The following is a 22001-nucleotide window of genomic DNA, read 5'->3' on the forward strand; positions in this document are numbered from 1 at the left end:
TCTCTAGCATGACTAGGTAGCCCCCTAATGTTCTACCTGCATTGGACTCTAAATTGCTCCTCAAATAGGGGATATTCCCCCTAAGCATGTGGGAACAAAGAGTTACTTTGCCTACGAAAGCAACAATGATTGTGCCAGCCTTCAGTATTAAGCCCCATGCATAAAAAGCTAATACTGGCATGCAGATAATCCTGGACAAATGTCTAGCAGGTCTATATTTAGAGTATGTTATTCAATTCTCGGCAATTGCATGAAAAGAATATTGGAGGATTAGCGAATAGGCACATAGGAGCCACCAATTTAATATAGCAAATGGTTTTCCTTTGAGCGCAGTAGACAGAAATGAGATTTGGCTATTTTGCATACATGTATAGATAGGTGACAAGCACATCAGCTGATATGTACTACAGCATGATATGTTTTTGACTTAGCTCCCTGCCACCGACTGCACATGCATATGTCCTATTAACTTTATGAAACTCTAGAATATGTCAATCTTACTATAACTCGCCTTATCTGCAATATCAAGATGTGCAATTACTTAACACAAACTAGCTGTAATCCTTGTCAACTGCAACGGATATCATCAACTCTCCTTGCCGTGTTGTGACCTATGCATGTATCATGTACATCTATCTCCTTGCCATTTTGCAACCTATTTATGTAACATGTATATTTGCGCCCTGATACCTCTGGTTTTGGTGCGCCATATAAATAATAAACAAACAAACAAACATCACTTAGCTGATTTTTCCCTCAAGAGATCTTGTGGGCACTGTAGAAGGGATGTGCGATTGCTATTTTAGGAATGGCGTGGCTTGTGCATAGTGGTGGAGTTTAGGTTTGTATAAGCAATATTAGTGTGGGCAAGGGCTGGGAGTGAGTTTAGCTTCTTCTTAGAATCATTTGCATTTAGTTTTCATCAGTCGTTTCTCAAAGCATCAATACGATTCCAGATCACAGCAATATGAAGAAAGTTGTTCATTTTGGAGCATGTGTCCTATTTTAACTCCTTCTTTGGCCCCCTTCATTAGGGGAAGATAATTGCGCTGTATGCTCGGATCGAACTGCTAACCAAACATAGCAATTAGAAGCAGATTAATGTCCCAATGACGTTTTAGTAAAGCAGGCAAATTGTCAATTTGCACGTGGGACACCTGTAAAAACCAGTAAAGCAATATTAAAAGTTCTCTTAATATGTTTTTATGAAATGCACTCCTAAACCCGCAGACATCCGGATCCAAGGTTAATAGATACCTCTAGCAAAGAGCAAAGAGGAGTGCTTAGCACGTGGACGCCGGTGAGGGTGAGAAGTAGGACAGTGGGACCAGGATCCGCACGCTCAAAGTAAACACTAGCTGCACGAAAACTGCTCGCTAATGCCAGCTAAATCTTTTACTGAACATTCCTGACCAGCTCGGAAATATTTTTATTAAGTTTTTGGGATGTAAACTGTTCCACCTGCTGCACACATGCTTACAAAAATAACTTCTCTTCTGGAGCAAGGCCAATTTGTAATCGAAGCTGTATTCTGCAAGGGTATAATGTCAATACAAAACATAAAAAAATAAACTTGATGAAGAATAATTTAACTTTCCCTCAAAAGACTGAAAGTTTTCATTTCCCTAATTCCCATGTCTGCATGTTGCAACAGAAAGCCTACGTTTTTCCTCGCCGGCAGCTGGAAGAATGATTATCAAGCAGAAGCGAGGTGACCTGAAATCAAAGCAAAATGTACAGCCAAAACGGCCTAGGAAGTGGCCCAGACACAACAAGAAACTTGACTTGAGATGTTGCTGAGGTTTGAGGTTTTTCTCTATTTGTGCTGACCCATGTGCAATTGTGCCACCCTGGACGGTGGGATAAAACAACGCCTTATTTTGGGAAGCAGCACTGCATCCTGTGACCTTTCCGCTCTATAACCTCAGCCAACCGGGGTGTCAAAGTTCAGGGTCATTGCTAGTCCGTGGGGAATGAACAGCCTGAGAGTTGACCTTTTGGATGAGATTGTCATCACAAGCAGGATGCCATCTGTACAGTTTCACCTGGGAGCGGTGTGGGTCAGACCTGGGCTTGCCAAATGAACCCTGAGTGATCTGTTTGCTTTAGGAAGCCTTCTCTACTTCTGGCTTCCTTCCGCACACCGTGGTTGCTGCACGGATCTTTCTTGCCGTCCTGCTGTTTCACTTAGCACGGCAATACGAAGCCCATATTTCTTTGTAAATTTACCCTTGAGTGACTGTCAAGCACAACCTCTGCCAATTGAACGTATGAGATGTGCCTGGTCCTTGCCCCCTTTCTACTAAAAATGAAAGTGACAAATGTGGCTGATTGTGACAGTGTCATGGTGCTTTCTTTCCACCAGTGTGCCAATAGGTAGCATCCTGAAACCCTGGTTTCACTGGCAACTCCAACAACAACAAACATATCTTTTATGAACTAATTAGAAATCCAATACTATAAAATAACAATTAATATCAATAAAAACATTGAATTCTAATGTTAGGAAAAACGCCCAAATATTATTGGCCTTTGCATCTATATTTTGTGCATGTGTCAGTAGCATACATAATATACTGTGAACGGCTACGTGACCATTTTTCTAGTTTTGGCAATTAGGCGTTGCTTGCGTTAGAGTATTAATAGGGAGGAATGGCATATGAGGAGGGACGCACAGCCTGCAGGTGTTGTTTGGTTATGTGCCCAGCCACTGACTCCCTATGGCCATTCAGCACCCAGTTCTTGCCCATTCCTGCACATAAACACCCCAGTTCTTGCCCGTTCCAACCCAAAAACACCTTCTCGCGGGAACTCTTTATGCTCTCTTTATTGAAGCCTTACCATCAAACTTCACACTCAAAGTTCCCGCCAATGTTTTGTCAAATGCAGTCTTCTGAAAGTTAAGGACTTAATTGGAGTTGTAGACCCGCTACTTCTGTAATAAAAACATTTTACCTGGTCTGCCTTCAGCCACTCAATTTATAAGCACTCTGTGTATCCTTCACTAAAGACCTGTTGAAAACAAGCATTGGCAAAGCCATCAGTTAGAGCTTGTGTATAAGGATTAGGCATTTGCCAGGTACTGCTATTAGATGCCCAGGTACCATTTTACACCTGTTACCATCAATGGCCAGTTAATAAGAATATTTCTGGGCCTGGCAAGTGCTTTTCCTATGCCTACATAAAACCCCAAACTATTGGCATTGTCATTGCTTGTTTACAAATGTATTCAACTCTTTCCACTGATGTGAATTTTAAGCAAGTCCAAAGTAACTTTACTAATTCATTTTTGTCTTTCATGATGATTTAGTGAATACTCCATTCCTCAATACTGTACAAAGACAGCACAGGCACAGTTAGAGTTCTTCCCAAAATTAAAAAGTCAAAAAGTAAGACCACTTGTGTCAGAGACAACAGTTATTTGTTTTATTTCTTTCACTGCTGGTACTACCCATATTGTCTCGGACCGCCTTTGAAGTTTCAAAAGTGCCAAAGGTGGGAGGTGAAACAGAAGTTACAATTGTTTTGGGAAGAAAAGGTAAGAATTGATAGCAGATCTGTATAGAGAGTCTGTATATTATCTGCTAAAATGCATACAAATGGGCCCTTCGGAAAATGGACAGTCCAAAAGTATACTTGTTTACGTGAAACCATTTTCAGCAGAAATGTTCCAGACAATATTTGGAATATTATTACATAATGCACCAAATATGATGACACATTGGGCCTCATTATGACTCCAGCGGTAGCCATGCTGGAATCATGAAATTACCGGCACCCGGCAATGGGGATCTACTGGGGCATTCCAGCCCCGGCTGACCCGGTAATTCCCCTTTGCGGGGTGCCGGTTATAATTACTCCTCATTCCCATTTGAGCACCAGAGGGCTCAATGGGAATGGGGAGGCCAGATGCACCGGCACCATTCAGGAATGGTGTTGGTGCATCAGACAAGGTGGGCGGGAAGGCACCCACGAGCAGAACTCATAGTCAGTCCGGTACCGGCAAGCTTAGCGGTACCTTTGTTACCGGACCGGCAAGCTTATAATGGGGCCCATTTTCCTCAAGGTTTTTCTGCCCCAATAGGAATGTTTGCAGAAAGGAATTATGAATAGTATTTGATTATTGTTATTAATATTGTGCAAACCTAGCTTGGGATCAATGAAGTGCTCTCCAGGTCATAGACCAAAACACTTGTAGCAATAATATGCCATCAGGTAAACATTAGTAATAATTATGACAGTATAAAATCCGTCTGGGAGTGCACAAGATAGCTGGAATCAATCTAGGTTTCACCAAGGTGTTGTGGAAAAGCCAGGCCTTCAGTACTCTCTTAAATGAAAAGGAGACTTTATTCAGTCCGGATTGTTACAGGGATGAAGTTCCAGTCTGTTGACGGTCTTACTGTGTGATGACTGACTGTCGTACTATGTTTTTAGTTTTGTCATCAGGTAGTGCAGCATACAAGTCGTGGTTACCTTGCAGGGGAGGTAAGCGGTTTGCACCAGATCCTAGCTGGGATCAGGAGCCATTGTAATTTGCACAAGGTGGGATGATGTGCTCACATTTTCTAGAGCAGGTAATGGGGTGAGCGCAGCATGATGGGACTTGTAGTTCTTGCCACGTTATAGTTGCCTTGATTTCCTAACCCTGTTGCTTTCTAAATAGCGTTTCTAATACCACAGTGTTTATCCTTCAAAATGTGTGTCCCGTGTGTTCCCTTTTTGTTTTTTTTGCAGACATTGAGGGGGGTCATGTGAGCAGCAGGGTATTGTGTGAGGAGGCAGTTAACCCTGTCAATATGTGAGATCATCGGAGCCTGCTGCATTGTTTGCAAGTCTTGGGGCAGAGAAGAGGCTTCATTTCATGGAGTAGAAACATATGATACCAAGCCATTAGAGACCTTTTACGCGATGTGTTGTTGGAAGGATAATGTGCTATTCACAATGGCCCTCATCATAAGGTTGGCGGAATGGGTTTACTGGCACCAGTAAAGGTGCCGGTGCCGGTAAACCCATTCCGTCCTACCACAAGGTCTCCTCGCGGGAGCCGCAATGGGTGCCTGGAAAAACCAGGCGTCCATACCGGGTCCCGTGAGGACACCAGAGAGCTAACAACGGGCCCGTTATTAACGGGCCCGTTGTTAGCTACATCCCCATTCCCATTGAGCCCTATGGGGGCTCGAATGGGAATGGGGATTGACCGGGTCCGGGTTCCTCGGACGGGGAATTACCGGGTCCGCCAAGGTTGCGATGGCCCGGTAAGTCGTCATTCGAGGGATGCGGGCCCGGATTGCGGTAAGGAGGCAACCATGCCGCTAAAAGCGGCATGGTTACCTCCAACCTCCTTATGAGGGCCAATGAAGCTTAGCGATTTTGCTGAGTGGGTGAGCCGAGGGTAGAATCCATCCTCGCATGCTTTACCCAGCCACCTTTCAGCGGATTCCTGCTTGGATGGGTACACAGAAGTAAGAATGAGATCTTGGTCGTGTTAAGCCTCATGTAGCCACCGGTCATCCATATTTGAATGGTTTCAAACTATGAGCAAAGGTGAGCAATATCTTGTTGTCCCTTGACCGTTAGGTAGAAAGGTGTATTATCTGCATATTGCTGTATTGCAATGTTTGGGTTGTCCAAGAGTGAGCCCAACAGTTCCCTGGAGAGGTTAAAGATGACCAGGCAGAGAACAGAACTCTGAGGGACTCGACAGGTAATGGGACGGCATTTGGATCTAAAAGAGCCCATATGAACAACCTGCTGTCTGCACTATAGGCAGAATGTGGCCCATTTTAGGATATTGTCAAAGAATCCCTGCAAGGAGGGTGAGTAATGTGTGATGGTCATCCATGTCAAGCGCAGTCGACAGGTCAGTACATGTGTCTGATTTGTGAAGTGGGCCTGTCCGCTAAATTTACTCTCAGGGAAACCAGTGTGCATCGCTCAAGTGCAGTTGTTTCTAGGAACCTCTTCAAGGTGGGGCATGTGGAGGAGGCCTTTAGATCACCCCCTTATAATACCGAATGTGTAGGCAGTCCGGTAAGCATTCTATGCCATATAGGGCATGAGCCATTATCAGCACCCAACTGTAATATATGCACTTTCCCAAATAATCGCCAAACCTTTGATCCAGTTGAGCTGCAGTTGTGTTTTGCAGTATGAAGATATCAGACACTATCAGAGTAGAGTAAAAAGACAATCCCATTTCAACAGAGGCAAAACCTACAAAAAGTAATGGTCCTGAAAATATGGCAGTGAGTCTCTTGACTGCTAACAACAAATGACAGGTGTTTAGCCAAGGTAGCTGTCTAATTTGCTCTTGCTTCCCACCAACAATCAAGTTTCCAATGTGCTAGGCTGTCCTTTATGTTTATATCCTGTCCGTTTGTAGCCAAATACAGGGTATTATCGCCCATTTTGATTTTGATTCTGTATTTGATTTAACTTCAGAGAGAAACATCTACCGCAATGCGGCCCATTCATGACAGAATGAAACAGAGAGCGACACATGTATTTATGAGAATGAGAGGATGTGAGCTTTCAAAGGCAAGAAGAGATAGATATTTGATTTTTTTCAGAACAGGGATGTACCCTCTATTGGTAGAAGTGATAGGGCGAGACCTTTCTGCAGTTGTGTTGCCAGTTGCAGCCACCACTATGAATTGATAGGTCGAATCCTTGACAGGAATGCACTTTTAGCAGTTTACATGTATGTGTCCACTCTCTAAATCAGGGGTTTAAGTGTTGGGTACTTCACCTCTCAGAACGAGTACGTAGTGGATGAACAGCCTTTGATGATAATATCAGGTCTATATAGGGTGCATCATGCTGTATATTATTTCCATCTTCAAAATGCTGTAATATAAGTTGGGAAAGTGACCCATCTGAATAGTTCTCAATTGTCTGACCTCTGAACAATGAAGAGCAGAGACAGTTCTGCAAGGATCCGAACATTTGAAGCACATGTTGGCCCCATGTGATAGGGCCAACCTAACCTGTGAATAATTCACTGGGATGTTTAACTATTGAATGAAGAAATTCTAGATATGAATTGGCTGCATATTGCATGCTCAGACTAATCATGCCTAGCACACTTTCACCGTCCCTTCCCCCTCCTGCACTTCCCCCCTCCTGCACTATCTGAAATGTCCTCGGGCCTAGTATGATAGTCGCTTGTTTTGTTCCTCCCCTACCTTTCTGCACCCCTCTCCCTCACCTCTTGTTTTTCTCCGGCTCTACCAGAAATATCGTCAGGCCTAGTACGGTACTCGCCTGTCTGTTTCCATTTCCTTTCCACTCTCCCCCTCTCTTCCTTATCTATGACTTAGCTCTTGCACTATCTGTCGTCAGGCCAAGTACGATAGTTAATTTCACATCCTTACTGTTCATGGCCTGCAAGAATGTCATTGTATTTTCCCTTGTTCCCTCCCTTGCCTTGAAGCACTTTGAAACACATTGTGTATAGGCGCTATATAAATAAACTATGATATCATATCATATAATTTCCGAGCAGGCAGTGTAGCAAATCAATTGTTTCAATGTGTAATGATGTAACATCCAGACTTGATGGTGATGAATGGAATAGTTACTCGAGGCAGTGTATACCTTGTCCATGAAAAAACACGTATCCAAACATGTGTACATGCTCAGACTAGAGTTACCATGTGTGCATTGAAATTGGGGCATGCCCACACAAACTGGTAAATAATGCACTGTGAGAACAACTCTGGTATGAACACATAGACAGACTCTGCAGGTCAGCCCAGAGTCACCAACCTGTGCATTGGGCACGAGGCACACCCATACATGCACACACACACAGACACAAAAGATCAACATCAGTCAATAGAGAACAAATTCACACTCCACGTAATGGGCTAAAGTCTCCAAAAGACACTTTGTGGGTGTGACATGCCAAAACACACACCAACCTCAAACTGTAAGAAACAAATGAATGAAAACACAGTCAGTAGAGTGGTTGATGAGTCATGCCCACACACATACACAGACAAACACCATCACCAACACAAACATTGTCATCAAACTAATTTGAACAAACGTGAGGACACACTCTGCAGGGTGATTTAAGAAGTAATCCTTCATTCAAGTGATTCAAGAGCGACCATTGAGTAAATCTGGACACAAGCATGTCAGAGATGTTCCGGGCCTCTCCAGATGTGCCCATGCGCAAAACCTTGTGAATCCGGCCCATAGACGTCTTCAAATATGCAATCCTCTAACTGGTAGAACAGTGCAGTGGTAGACATTCTGAAAGGGTAACCTGTGTTACATAGTCAGGGTAATGAGTACTACCCACTTGCTCTCATGTCTTCGAAAGCTGCACCATTTGCAGTTCTTTACATTAAAGCCAATACCAAGCATGCTAAGGGGTCGGACAGGTATACAGTGGTAATAACGAATTAGGAATAACAAAAATCTTTTGAAACGATAATAAAATAACGAAAAATAGATTTTTTATTTAAAATATATGTAGGGCGGTCTAAGGGAATAAAGCGGGTCGGGATGGGTTCGGGGTGGTGTTATGGACCCAGGGAAATCGCAGGCTTGGGGGTGGACCGCCCAAATGAAAACATAATGAATAATTTGTTATTTTTCGTTATTTTAGGGTCATGGAAAAAGTTTGTGTTATTCCTATTTTCGTTGTAATTACATGGAACCTTTAGAACATTTAAGATGCTTCTCCCGTACAGACTACATGATACGTTTTTCAAATATGGTGTTGTATGTTGTTCAAACTTGGGATTAAACCTTCAGCACTCCTCACGCAATAGCATTCTTCAAACCCCCTGCTGGAGAAATGCAATTCAACATCATTCACTGTGATCAATTGCAGTTGTGTCTTTTCCAGCGACATATTACCTTCTTTTAAATGACAGTGTACCAAAGATGAGTTATGGTCTAATATGGCAGTGAACATTTAATCAGATGTTGTTACGCCTGAATATGTGCTCGTTCAGTCTTTAGCACAGACTTGGGTGACTGACTACTGCAAATGCAGAAAATGTTGAGCTGGATGACACAATTGTTAAGAATGTTGTGCAGGTAAGGGCAGTGCACAACCACACTGACTTATTGATACTTGGATCCCAAGTCACAAAATAATATGGGGACAAATTGACAGGAGGAGCCCCTTGTATTCTGCACTTGCATTTCCCTGCAGGTGATTCCTGACTCACATCACAGATGTGTACGCAGGAGAAGGGACTCGCTTCGGGCGTAAGGAATCTACATGCAGAACCTTGATGAATGTATATGTGTTGCATTTGGTCCACATACCTACATGTGCATAGGATAACAGAACACATGTGGGTGAGTTCAGCCCGCACCCTTGTGTGTCCAATAAGATCATTTGCAGTGATGGGCCATGAATGTCTATCATTTTGAAAATAAGTTTCACTTGTCCACCTATTTCCAGGTGGGATTGTAAAAAAAACAATGAGAAATGCTAAGCATGAGCATTATTGTTTAGAGCACGGCATGCTGCCAGGCATCTGTGTAGAACACTTGTAAGCATTGGGCTTTCCTTTGTGTCTGGCTTCTCATGAAGAGGATAAAGCAGGTGTAATAACTACACAGGTGGTAATTCCTCCATTCAAAGTGCATACCTTTGGGAGTCAGAATATGCTTTGAAGTGCAGCAGTCTCTTTCACAGGTCATGTGCTGCACACGTGTATTGACTGTGCCTATTCATTTATGTTATGGTGCATTTGGATACCGCCTTATGTACCATTGGTATGATCTCAAAGCGCTGTGGGTTGAACACCCTCGAAGACCGTGGTCCGTATCAGTGGAGAGAGTAGTGGAGCATATAGTGCTTGGGTGCGCATGGTATGTGTGCAGCCGGAATGGTTTGCGTGGGTTGGCTGCATTCTAAAGATATGTGTGGTGCGGTGAATGTGTGAGATCAGTGGAATGTGCACAGCAAGGAGGGTGGTCTCTGAGTTTGCATTCTGCCTGCCGTGGGACCTGTGTAAATGCTTCTGTGTACCGCCAAGCCTGGATATTTTGTGGAGTATAGCTACGTTCTACCAGGCTGTTGAGGTGTTCTATGAGCGATGTAGTTATGTGTGCATCTAGGTCGAATTGATCGAGTGGTGTAGCTGCATTCTATTGTTTGTTGATGTATAGTGGAGAGTGAGCATATTGGTAGGAATGAGTGTCTGTGGTTGTTGGTGGGTGGCCCTCCTTCTTGGGATGCTTTCGGAGCTCAATACACAAGTCCTGTCTGTCCTGGTGGTTCGTGGTAGTGGGTTTCAGAGAGAGGTGAACTGGCCGGTGAGGGTATATTGTGATATCTCGGCTGGGCAGTCCTTTTCCAGACGCTCTGTAGTGGGACTCAGAGGGCCCATTTTCCGGGTCCCTGGTGGAATTTTAAGCTGGGTTGCTCAGTGTTTCCTGGGCTATTGCATGATTCTCTGGCGAGTCTAGCCAAGCATAGTTACTTCTGTGCCTCCGTTGCAGGGTTATAGGTTCTTATTCCTGGGTAGGCAGGGGTCAGCAAAATGTTGGCAGCAAAAAGTTCCAGGACTTTTTCTAGCACTTCCAAATTCTTAAGGTAGTATTTGCTCATATTCTGCATGATGTAAGTACCTCATGACCTATAATAAGACACATTGTAAAAACAGGCAGTATTTGAAATATTGCCAAAGGAAGGGGAAACCCTGAATCCTAAAAAACCCCTTTGGAAGTGAGTTAAAATAAGGTACAGTGAAAGGAAAGCTACACAAAAACTAATGGAATACAAAACAATTGTAGTATTTAATAAGTATTAAAGACAATTACTCCTCAAAAGTCATATTTTAAGCACAAAAACGTACAATAAAAGAGAACCTGAAAGCATTCAGCAGGGGTACAAATCCATATCTCGACAAGCAAACTCACCTCGTGTTGAAGCTGTGGCAATGTGTGTGCATTGTACAGGCCCTGGGAAGCGTGGCTTTACCAAAAAGTCTGGTAACTGCTGGGGGTTCCCAAATAGCAACCATCTAAATGTGTCTCCTGGACCAATACCAAACTGAGTTGACTGTTACGGAATGTGTCATGAAGCAGCTGAGTAAAGTGTCGAAAATGTGCGCTTTGACGACCAGGGATTCTAGAAAAATCTACTTTTAAGGTATAATACTCACAAATATGGATTTCAAATTAAGGAAGAATTATTTAAATACTATGCAATTGCCACAATCTACCTACCTACAAATGAGCACTCACTGAAGGTGAACAAGCACAGACACAATTTCGCATAGGGTTCTGATATTGTATTTCTATCCGGAAGAAAATTGCAGCAGTAGCTATCTAAGTGCAATTAAAGTGCACGGTGAACATCGTCTAAGAAATACGGAACAAATGAATGCTTGAAGATACCTCAAGGGAACACCTGACAAGCAAAGCCGTGTTCCAGAAACTATGCAAGCAAATATGTAGAGCATAAATCACATCATCTCATGGAGAGATCATTTCAGATAATCAATTTTTTGAACAATTTGATGCATTCTCTATAAGCGCAGAAGTTGACATCTTAATACCCTTGCTACCGCTACCTTTTAGAGTTCCTTCTGCTACCCATGCACCCATCCTGTAACCCCTAGAGGTGTCCCCTATGTAAAGTCCTCTGCCGCTTCCCAGCAAGGTTCGAGCTCTAATAGTGCCATCCATGCATACATCTAAGTCCCATGTAACCTCTTTTAAACACGATTGCATGCAAAGGGCATGCAGTTCACATACCTTAAATGTTAGCAATAGTGTTCAAATGCACATCGCCTGTAGCTTTCTGCACCTTCTGTACCTGTTTGCTAAAAGTGCCAGAACAACCACAAATCAAATATGTATCAGCCCATTAAAGAACTGATAGTCAATGTACGCATTCCAAAACTGTGCAATAAGGGATTTCCGGATGTTTGCTGCCTAGTGGTGAAAATACCAAAAGGAAACTCCTATTCTAGTACACTGGCGTTAAATAACGTCTGGTCCCACATACTGGACACCCGGAAAAATAAATACATCTACATGGCTATCTGGGCGCACTTCTATTTCATTTAGCTGCATAGCCGGTGCCACCATGCTTTATAACATACAAAGGACTACTATAGCTCTTTGTGTATGGGTCTACTACCCTTTGCGGACTGAGGCCCGGATTCTAAGTTGTGTTTGCAGATGCATACAAAACACGCAAATTGCAAGGCCCTGATTCTCAAAAATGACACCAGTGTCACAAAATTAAATTTTGAGAATCAAGGCTATGCAGTTCCAGCCTCTGTGAGGAGAAGGCAGTGACAGGCTCACTTGAGAGTGCATCCTGATTCTCAACGAGGTGGAAGTGCTGCTGTGGACGTCATTTCACCAAAATGCCAGGGGTAGCGGAAGTGACATCACACAACCCTTGACCCCCTGATGACATCACAGGAACTGATATCATTTGACCCCACCCCGAAGTGATATCGCGGGAAGCGATGGAACACAAACCTTTCACCCGTTGCCAAAACAGGAAGTGACATCACAGCATTGTACAGTACGAAAAATATGGTTACGATATCACTATAATGTGATGTATATTTCATGCAAGAATGGATTGCCATATGTAGCATTAAGGTCAGTGTGTATAGGCCCATATTACCAAATTACTATGAATGCAAGCAGACGTCCATGACCAAATGATAATGATGTGTTACTATATAGCACTTACACTTAAGCGCTTTATATAGAAAAAATATGCACCCAATATCACCCAACCTGTCTTGGTACTCATTTATCGACCTCAGAAGGATTAAAGGCTGAGTTGAGGCGTTTAAGAACAGACTAAATCAGTGACTCACCCCCTGAAGTGTGCCTGAAATAAACCTTTAATGAGTTTAGCAATTATTGTACAGAATTCCAGAAAGACACATTATTTGGTTTCCTATTATTTCTTATTTAGGGTCAGTGCTGAAAGTGTTAGACTTGTGGCACTCCTGTTCTTGTTTGTCTTATTATTTTTTTTTTAAAGGGCCTGAACATGAGAGCCATCCACTCCAGGACCTTGCATTACAAAAAACGAAAAAAAAAAAAAAAAAACCGAAATGTTTTTTTTTTATTTCTTTTTTTTTAACAGAGGTCGCAAGGGAGACCACAGAGGTCGCAAGGGAGACCTCAGAGGTCGCAGTTGCGACCTCTGGCGACCCCCAAATGACGTCCGTGCCCACAGTGGGCACCTGGCATGTGCCACTTCCCCCCCACACAGGGAATCCCTTGTGAGATCTGAAGCGCTGTGGACGGCGCAATGCTGTCTGGGGTTTCTACCTCTCAATGATTAGACGCATATGACAGTTTCTCTTCATTTTTCCATTTCGTGCTCCAATAAGGAGCTCAGAATGTACCAAGTGCATTTACAGTTAAGGGCCATGAGTGTTGATGTGTTGGGGGTTGTAACCCAATTAGTACATTAGCGAATGGCCTGCACCCCTAATTAATGTGGTCAGAATGGTACTTGCCGCGGACATAATGGAACTGCATTCAGCCCCTGCAGTCGCTCGCAAGGTTCTTTGGAAATCAGGGCATTCCCAATGCCATCCTGCATAGCACAAAAAGTGGTGCAGTTGTGCAGGTTTTCGCAATTTGACATTCACTAGTCATCATGGTTGTTGATCAAAAACAGGGGCACTGCATTTGATTAACAAACATTTTGACGAGTGAATGTCACATGTTATCACTTATAAACCGTTGAATAACTGACAGCAGTGCGCCCTCTATGAGCATGCGAGAGAAACCTTGCTCTCTTTTAGGTTAGTTCACTGTTTGAAACCCGAGAATGAATTGTTCAAATGGTGTGTGTCTTGGAATTTGTATAGTGATTTTAATGGCAAATAAAACTGGGGAACATAGTTTTGCAAACCATAAAATCTTAAAATAAATTGAAGGTCAAACCAAGTGGTTTCTGTTGCCATAATCTTGTGTTAGCCTCTGGGCTTTGGACACTCACATATTAACGAGTGGGGAAGTTATTCAGACCTTCATATTTTAGTATATCTCGTATATATTCCTGATACCTTCCAAGGCTATTGTGCACATCCTAAATTGTGGCTGACCTACAGTATCATTCACAAATATCACTCTGGTGTTTGCTTTGATGATATTACGGCGAGCGATATGGTGTGATATTGCTTTGGGCCATTCTCCTAAGGCTCCAAATATATAAGGGGCTGCAGAAAGACAGGAATTGATGTGATTGGCTACCGATCTTAGTCAACTCCATCCTTAAAGGTATGTTTCTCCGAACTTGGAAAAAAAAATCAAGTTAAAAAGTCTTTTGGGTACAGACAAGGGGAAGAGGGTGATGCAAATCCAATTAAGCTTGAGAGTGTCCATTGATATAATATGTTATGTTATGAATCTTTTATGCCAAATCACCAGATCAATGGTATCAGAGCACCTGGCTTGTCCGGGAAGTAGGCTTACTATGGCTCCACTGGCTATGACCAGATCTTAGTTTTTTCTTTTTATTATTTTACATTTTTAAAGTGCTCACACAGCCCGCGGGCATCGAGGCGCTGTTACAGGAATAGTTTTTTTGTTTATTTAGTTGCGTCATTGTTTTTTTTGTTGTCTTAGTTGCATATTTATAATGCGCTTAAACACCCAGAGGTTTCAAAGCGCGGACCCGGGGATCGAATCTGTGTTGCTTCGTGCCGTCTTTCTTCCAAGGCGCTCACGTTGTCGCTGAGCTATCCTCCCGGGACTGGGACTTAGTCTGAAGAGAGAAGAGGAGTGGGGATAAGAAAATGGGATTGGAAGTGGGTAAACATTTGGCCAGACACCAGTGGGGTGTGATGTATCTAGGAAGAGGTATGTTTGTGATCATTGGAGTGCGTGTGGGGACGATGGAAGACCATATGTCAGCACCCGAGTGAGGTGGTATCTCTACGAGTTGTGTATACAATTGTTAGAAGGATTGCCAGTTTGTTTTAAGACCAGCTGAGGACCAACGTATTTGCATATGTGATATGCCCCAAAGTGTGGCAAGTCGCCCAGGTAAAAAAGAAGGTCTTGATCTGGATTGGGTCTTCTAATGCACCAGATCGGATCATGAGAGACCTATTGTAGGGCCCTGTGTTTACAAGTAAAGTTGAGCTAAAGGTGATTGTGGGACAACAAATGTATCATTGACTGTGATGTAACAAAGTCAAAACATTGAAAAGTGAGATGGGCTGATTGTTAATTTTATTTGGTAAGTTTAAAATAATTTGCTACCTGTGTAATGCTAGCTATAATGAAGACTAAACAGTCAGTGTAGTCAATAAGAAGATAACATGATCTGTTTTAGGAGAATGTGGTTCTTGCAAGCTGTGATTTATTATTTCACCTTCCTTTGATGCTCTTAGGACATTTGCTAGGGCTGTCCCATGACGACTCTGACTTCTGCAAGGATAACTTTGGTACCATGAAAGACAAGCGTTTGATGTCTTCGGTCCTCACAAGCATCGATGCTTCGAAACCCTGGTCAAAATGTACTACGACAACAATAACTGAATTCATGGATGACGGCCACGGTAAGCATGATCATTTTGTGTTTCACAGGAGCATGTGTTATATCACCCAGAAATAAATGATCCCACAATTTGCTGAAACTGATACAATGTGTCTTTTGGACAATGGGAAGTACTTGCTGATTCACTGAATAATTTAAGACACACATAATTTGCTGCCTTTTGGTTAGACATAGTTCTATTACCATACACAAAAAGTAGAACCTTTCTTTAAGTATGTGAATTACATGGAAGGGCATGTGCATCTGAAATGTGAGTTGTCTGATAGAATCCCTTCTGAGTCACAGTATCTCTGACAAGTATTCATCAAAATCTAATAACATATATTTGATATGTATGTCTGTTTTAGGTTAAAGGCAATGATGCATTATAACATTGCACAGCGATTTGAAACAAACCAGACCATCAATAACGAAGGCCGCCGTACTGGCCTTTGAAGAGCATACAATATGGTTTTCCAACTAAATGGGCAAGGTTGTTCCCACCATACTAATACACAAAGTAATCCTGATGCATGTATCACCCAATTAATTTCACTTAATCAATGAGACCACCAGATCCAATTAATCATGATAATTATTATTTCAGTACAGATTACAATGGTTCTCATTTTCTTGCTACTCTTTAAATATAAATCCATATATCTACGTAATAGATATGTGCTGTATTGATTCACTACTGTTTCACAAATTTAAATCCATATGCATATTGTACACCCAATGACATGCACACACACACATCATGTGAACATGTGTTTCCACCATCAGTACTTGGTTTGCAGGGCATACTTTATTCCCATAAAATTCGTCTTCACCACACAATCCTTGTAATGTAGTTTTTAGTTAATTACACATTAAATTCAATTGTTTAATCAGTGTAGAAGACAACTTTTGACAGCTTAGAGAAAATAGTGTAAATCATGGTCAATTATCTTGCAAGGGTGTAATTGTTCTTAGTGGCAAGTCGACAGCGTTGCGGTGTCTAGATGCTAGATAGATGTACAGCATATTTGTCTGCCCAAAGGAACCTGCTCCTGTGCCTGCAACACCCATTTTTAAACTGTGTGTTGTCCTCTCAAGCATCCCTCTCTGGCACTTTTGCATATCCCGTTGTGCCTCAGTCTGATACATGATTTGAGATTATTTTTTCAGATTCTGGCTTAGTTCATCTTGAATGGCTCGTGGGTCAGTGTGGTGATCTGTCACTACACGAAAAGAACAACAGTTGATGCAGGTTGATGTTTTGAAATATATAAACATCATGGCACTCTTAGAAAAAATATTTAAGAAAGCTGTAGAATCGAATGCCTCGTATTAGCTTCCCCAAGCCAAACTCATAAACTTCCTTACATGTCAAGCTGCTAATCTGCCCCATCAGACACACCAAGATTCCAAAAAGTAATGATCTAAGGATTGAAATGATCCAACTACAACTATGAAACCGTGTTCTCTGTAGTTCTTTGCATGAGATGACCACAATGTTCTGTGATTAATAAACATAATGAATATAGCCATTGCCATGGAACGTGTAGGCTTGGGACCAACCCGATGCAATGCTGATGCTTCCACTTAGTATGAACAAGTCCAAACTCCATCATTGTGATGCTAATTTTATTTATAAATCCTAATATAAGAACACATTTGTTGAGCCACTCTACCATGGAGTCTTACTCAAATGGTAATTTTATATATGTCCAAAACAATTCCCATTATCTTTTTGATTGCAACAGATACATCTTTGAAGGCAGTTATAATAACCAATGGACATGCAGACCCAAAAAGAGCCTTCTTTTCAATTTCTACCTGAGCTACCGTGTGACTTTCCCAAAACCCAGACATGGTCACAGATCATAATTGGGCCAGTTTCACTAGATATCTCTCTCTACAGTACAGCTTGTCAGCAGAATTTGGTCCTATGGGATCCAGGTACCTGCACACGTGCTGAAGGCCTATAAATCAGGGATGGGCCGAATTACGGCCGTGTCTGCCTTGCCTGATGTCCTCTGATAAATTGCTGCCTCCACCAATTAGGATAAGGGTGATACACATCACCCTAATCAATGTTTATTAAGACCACACATTGTAATAAATGTACATGCCACCATGCAAACCACAATTGAGCGCCAGGGGACCACTCCGGTGGTGATAGTGTGCGGTACAAATATCCTTTAACATTAACATTAACAATTACTAAAAAGCATGATTGAGACCATGTTGAGCCCAGATATACCTGGGGCAAAGGTTAGATAGAGTTCCTTCCTGGCCTCTCAATAGTTCTACCAATTGTATGCTTTTTCAGTTTGTTAGAAGAAAGTTACTAAGCATGTCTTTCCTGGGGGTAAAGGGGGTTCATGGTGAATAATACATTTTATGAGGTGCCATTTTGTATTCCAAAATGTAAACCACAGTGAATGCCTATGTACATACAATACTGGAGATATAAGAATGATTAGTGAAAGATTAAAGCACCTTCAAAGTATCCTATTCACTTCTGTGTACCTCATATGAATGTGCAGACTCATAATCCACGGGCTGGGATCCAGTTGCATCAATGGTGTCTGGCATAAGCTGGGTACCATTAGATTGGGTAATAATAACACATAGTATTACAGTGCTTAGAAGAATGAGACATCCAGAATGGTGTGATATATAAAAAACAGGATAATTAAAAGTGTCACTAGGTTTATCGCCCATCATTGTAAAAGGGCCTGTCCGTTAGAAAACATAGTCATCAGATGAACAACAACCTTTCCTATGTTGATAAAAGTAGGGTGAGAATTGATTATGGGAAAAGGCAAAACTAAATAATGTCAAATTGGTTACAAATCTCATATTTCCCATTTGTTGGATGTAATATATGCCTTACTATCGTGATGCATTGGGTAAATAGGCCTGCTAAGTTTAAATCAATGTTATTTATTTAGGTTTTTATCTATTTGTTTTGTATGGGGGTCTGTTATCACACCTCTCTGCCACTTGAGAGCTCTTTTTGACTTTAAGTACACTAGCATTCATAGTGTCACATAGAAGGCAGTCAAGAATACACACATACAAGCATGATTGCTATGGGGCTGTTGGAGATCTGGCAAAAGGGGAGGACACCCTGCAACGAAAATCATCAAGGGATGTCACATTGACATGGAATGTCCAGCATGTGATGATAGCGAGTGGGGATGCTGATGGCCACCACATAATGACCAGTCATGAAGGGGCATCATGAGAGGAAACATACCCAGCAAGATGGTGTTGCAACGTGGGGCGAGGCACTGGTGTTGGGTGGGTGGACAGTGTGGAAATGACAGGAATGTGACCATGATAGGAGTATAGCAGTGGCAGGTGTAGAGGGACACCATGATAGTAAGTATGCTTGGAGGCGGATGCTATTAATCAGGTAGGCGATGGTGCACCAGAGGCAGGGGGAAGGAGAGTGGTCAGGGTGAGGAATCTTTGCCGCACTGCAGTATGGGACTGGAAGCGAAGGCAACTAGCAGCATGACCATGAACAGTGGCATTTTAGCACTGGGCATGGATGGGGCATGAGTAGGTTGTGACCTGGGACTGTGTGATGGAAAGAGGGCAGTGATGGGACAGACATCAGGCTCCACAGGGATCACTCATATGCAAGCAGTCCACCAGTGTGAACGTGCACAGGAAAATGATTTGGTGGAAGGTGTAATGTTAGATAGGAGGTCAGGCAGAATTCGAAATGATTGGACACCGAATTACCCCAGACATTTAAAACTTACTAATCCTTGGCCTCACTTATAGGAAGACACTAAGGGGCTGATTCACACAGTTCTTTTCCCAATGGGATTGTGTCATTATAAAACGCTTGATTCTCTGCACACTAAATTTTGCAAGCCAGCAAAAAAACACCGCCATTCAGCGCACAAGGCAGTGGTGCACAAGAATGTAATTGTATGTGTGCCATTTGGTACGTGGACTGGATTGGGGCAGCTGGCCATTTTTAGGCTTCATTGAGCAGCCTTGCTTTAAACTCTTTAACTAAGAAGCAAGCGAAAGATTTAGCAACCCCGGTGCTCACTGCATCCGCTGGCGCACAGATCCGCCTGAGGTCCACCTGGCTTCAGACTTTAGGATCCCCAGCTGGGCACATTCCTGAGAACCATTTGGGAAAGGAGCATGGCATTCTCCGCTGTTTCTCGCTTCAACCTTTAATTAACCAGTGAGAGCAATGTTCTCCGTTTGCATGTCTTTTATATTAAAACATTGAATCCATATGCATTGCATTTTACTGGAAACATGCGCACTGCAGTTCATACCGTACAGGACCTCCAGGGTGGTGACAGGCTGCTGTCATTGTATTTAAGCACCACACGGAGAAAGGCATTCATCAAGTCACTCGTTAGATGAACGTCCCCGGTCATGTTCCCTTCCAAAGCAAGAGACGTTTAATCATTTCAAGGTACTCCTGGTATGTTTCCTTCATTTTGCAGCACACGGTTAATGAACCAGCGAGCTCCATTTTGCAATTAGCTCATTAACAGTTAAGATATGTGTTGCACACACTACTGGTACACATAACTTCAAGGAGCCCTGCTGTCATCTCTACAGCTTATGTCATGCGGCCGCCATGCACTCATTCTGCCAGAAATGCGATGAGCACAAGGAAAGCCTGACTGCTTCCTTGGAGTCCGAGGCACAGGCGTGGTCATTAGGCGTTGCTAGGGGGAAGGGGCAGGGGGCTGAGGGGCTATAACCCTGGGTCATTTGGTTGTAGCCCCGGATAGAAGCTCAGGGGTTACAACCAAAAAGGCTAGCTAGCCCCCAGTCCCGACAGTACCAAAATTAGCGTAGCCCCGGATCTTTTCCAGACCTAGCAACACTCTTCTAATACGTAGGCTGCTGGGGTGTTACTGCACTCTTTCCCGCCACTGTCCATTTGTTATGTTGGTAAATTAGCTCTGCTTGTTAACAGGCAGAAATGCAGGAAGTACATCATAAACGATACACAACAATGTGCTTGACTGTAAAGAAAGAAGAACTTACTAAACACAAGGAAAATGTCTAAGCTACCAGCCATCTCTGCTTTTCAACAGAGCAAGTGCTAACTATTAAGGTACACATCTGTTCTATGATCATTCATTTTCTATGGATAAATACATTAGAGTGAGTTTTTAATTGGGTCCTGAATTTTGAGGGTAAGACTGAACATTCCACCGATTGATCTTTACAGGTGGAGATCCCGCTCTTTGCAAATCCATGGATATCAACTCTGAAGATGTCAAACATTAATTTTCTATTGAAACAATATGTAGAGCAAACTAATCAGCATCTCTGAAACCTGCATCAAGTACATCGAATTATACATGTATTGCTGACAGATTTCTATCAGCTGCGATCACGATATTTGACAATACAGTGATTGTTTATGTGAAAGGTGATCGCCATGACCCTGCACCAAAAGGCCATTCTGTCATGATATGATATGTTATTTATAATGCGCTTAATACCCAGAGGTTTCTAAGCGCGGACCCGGGTATCGAACCTGTGGTGCTCCGTTTTGTCTTGCTTCCAAGGTGAGCATGTTGCCGCTAAGCTATCCTCCCGAGACAGCTAATCTATCCTCCCAAGACAAATTGACCTCCAGACACGAATTAATGTAATTCTTCGACCTCTCCATGATCGTTGAGAATGTGGATCTCATTTGTATTATGTCCACGGTGAACTGGTGACACACCATGCGTAAAGTTTTCCATTATAATGCAGCTAGGGAGAAATGGCTTATGCAGAGGGACACAAAGCTTGTAGGTGGTGTCTGATTATGTGGCCAACCACTGATTGCCCGGGACCATGCTAATCCCTATGGTCATTCCTACCCAGTTCATGCCCCTCCCCGTCCGAAACACCTCCTCATAGGAACTCTTTGAGCTTTCTTTAATCAAGCCTTACCATCACCCTTGGCACTCAAAGAGACTGGCAGTGTTTTTTTTCAAAGCAGTCTTCTGAGAGTTAATGACTTAATTGGAGCAGTAAAGCGCTACTGGTGTAATAAAAATGCCTTGCCATGTTTGCCTTCAGCTACTCGCTTTATAAGCACTATACATTCACTTCACTGAAGTTCTCTTAAAAACAACTTTTGGCTTGAGTATAATTATTAGGCATTTGCCAGGCTCTGCTTTTAGATGCCCATGTACTAGCACAAGTTTGCATCTGCTCCCATCAGTAGCCAGTTAATACCGCGACGGTCGTGCCTGGCAAGTGCCTTCCCATGGCTACACAAAAGCCCAAACTGTTGCCCTTACCAATGATTGTTAAAGATTGCAATGAGCATAGGTGATAGTGTTCAATGCTGGAGCTACACTTGTAGGACACATTCACATTCTGCCTGGGAGGACAGCTCGGGGGCAACTCACCTGTCTTGGGAATAGGACAACACAGAGCAGCACAGGTTCAAACCCCTGTTCTCGCTGAGAGGCTAGAGTACGGCATGAAGCGCAGTACACACATC

General features: G+C 42.8%; 1 protein-coding gene across 1 annotated transcript in view; it reads left to right on the forward strand.

Moving 5' to 3' along the window:
- Positions 1-22001, forward strand: part of ADAMTS5 (ADAM metallopeptidase with thrombospondin type 1 motif 5) — a 90659-nt gene that overhangs the window by 41388 nt on the left and 27270 nt on the right. The window contains exon 3 of the mRNA XM_069636372.1: positions 15366-15533. Within this exon, the coding sequence (XP_069492473.1) occupies positions 15366-15533 (168 nt within the window). The remainder of the gene's footprint in view (positions 1-15365; positions 15534-22001) is intronic.

The sequence above is a fragment of the Ambystoma mexicanum genome, chromosome 7p, assembly GCF_040938575.1.
Source record: "Ambystoma mexicanum isolate Mex_15411 chromosome 7p, UKY_AmexF1_1, whole genome shotgun sequence".
Taxonomy (NCBI): Eukaryota; Metazoa; Chordata; class Amphibia; order Caudata; family Ambystomatidae; genus Ambystoma; species Ambystoma mexicanum.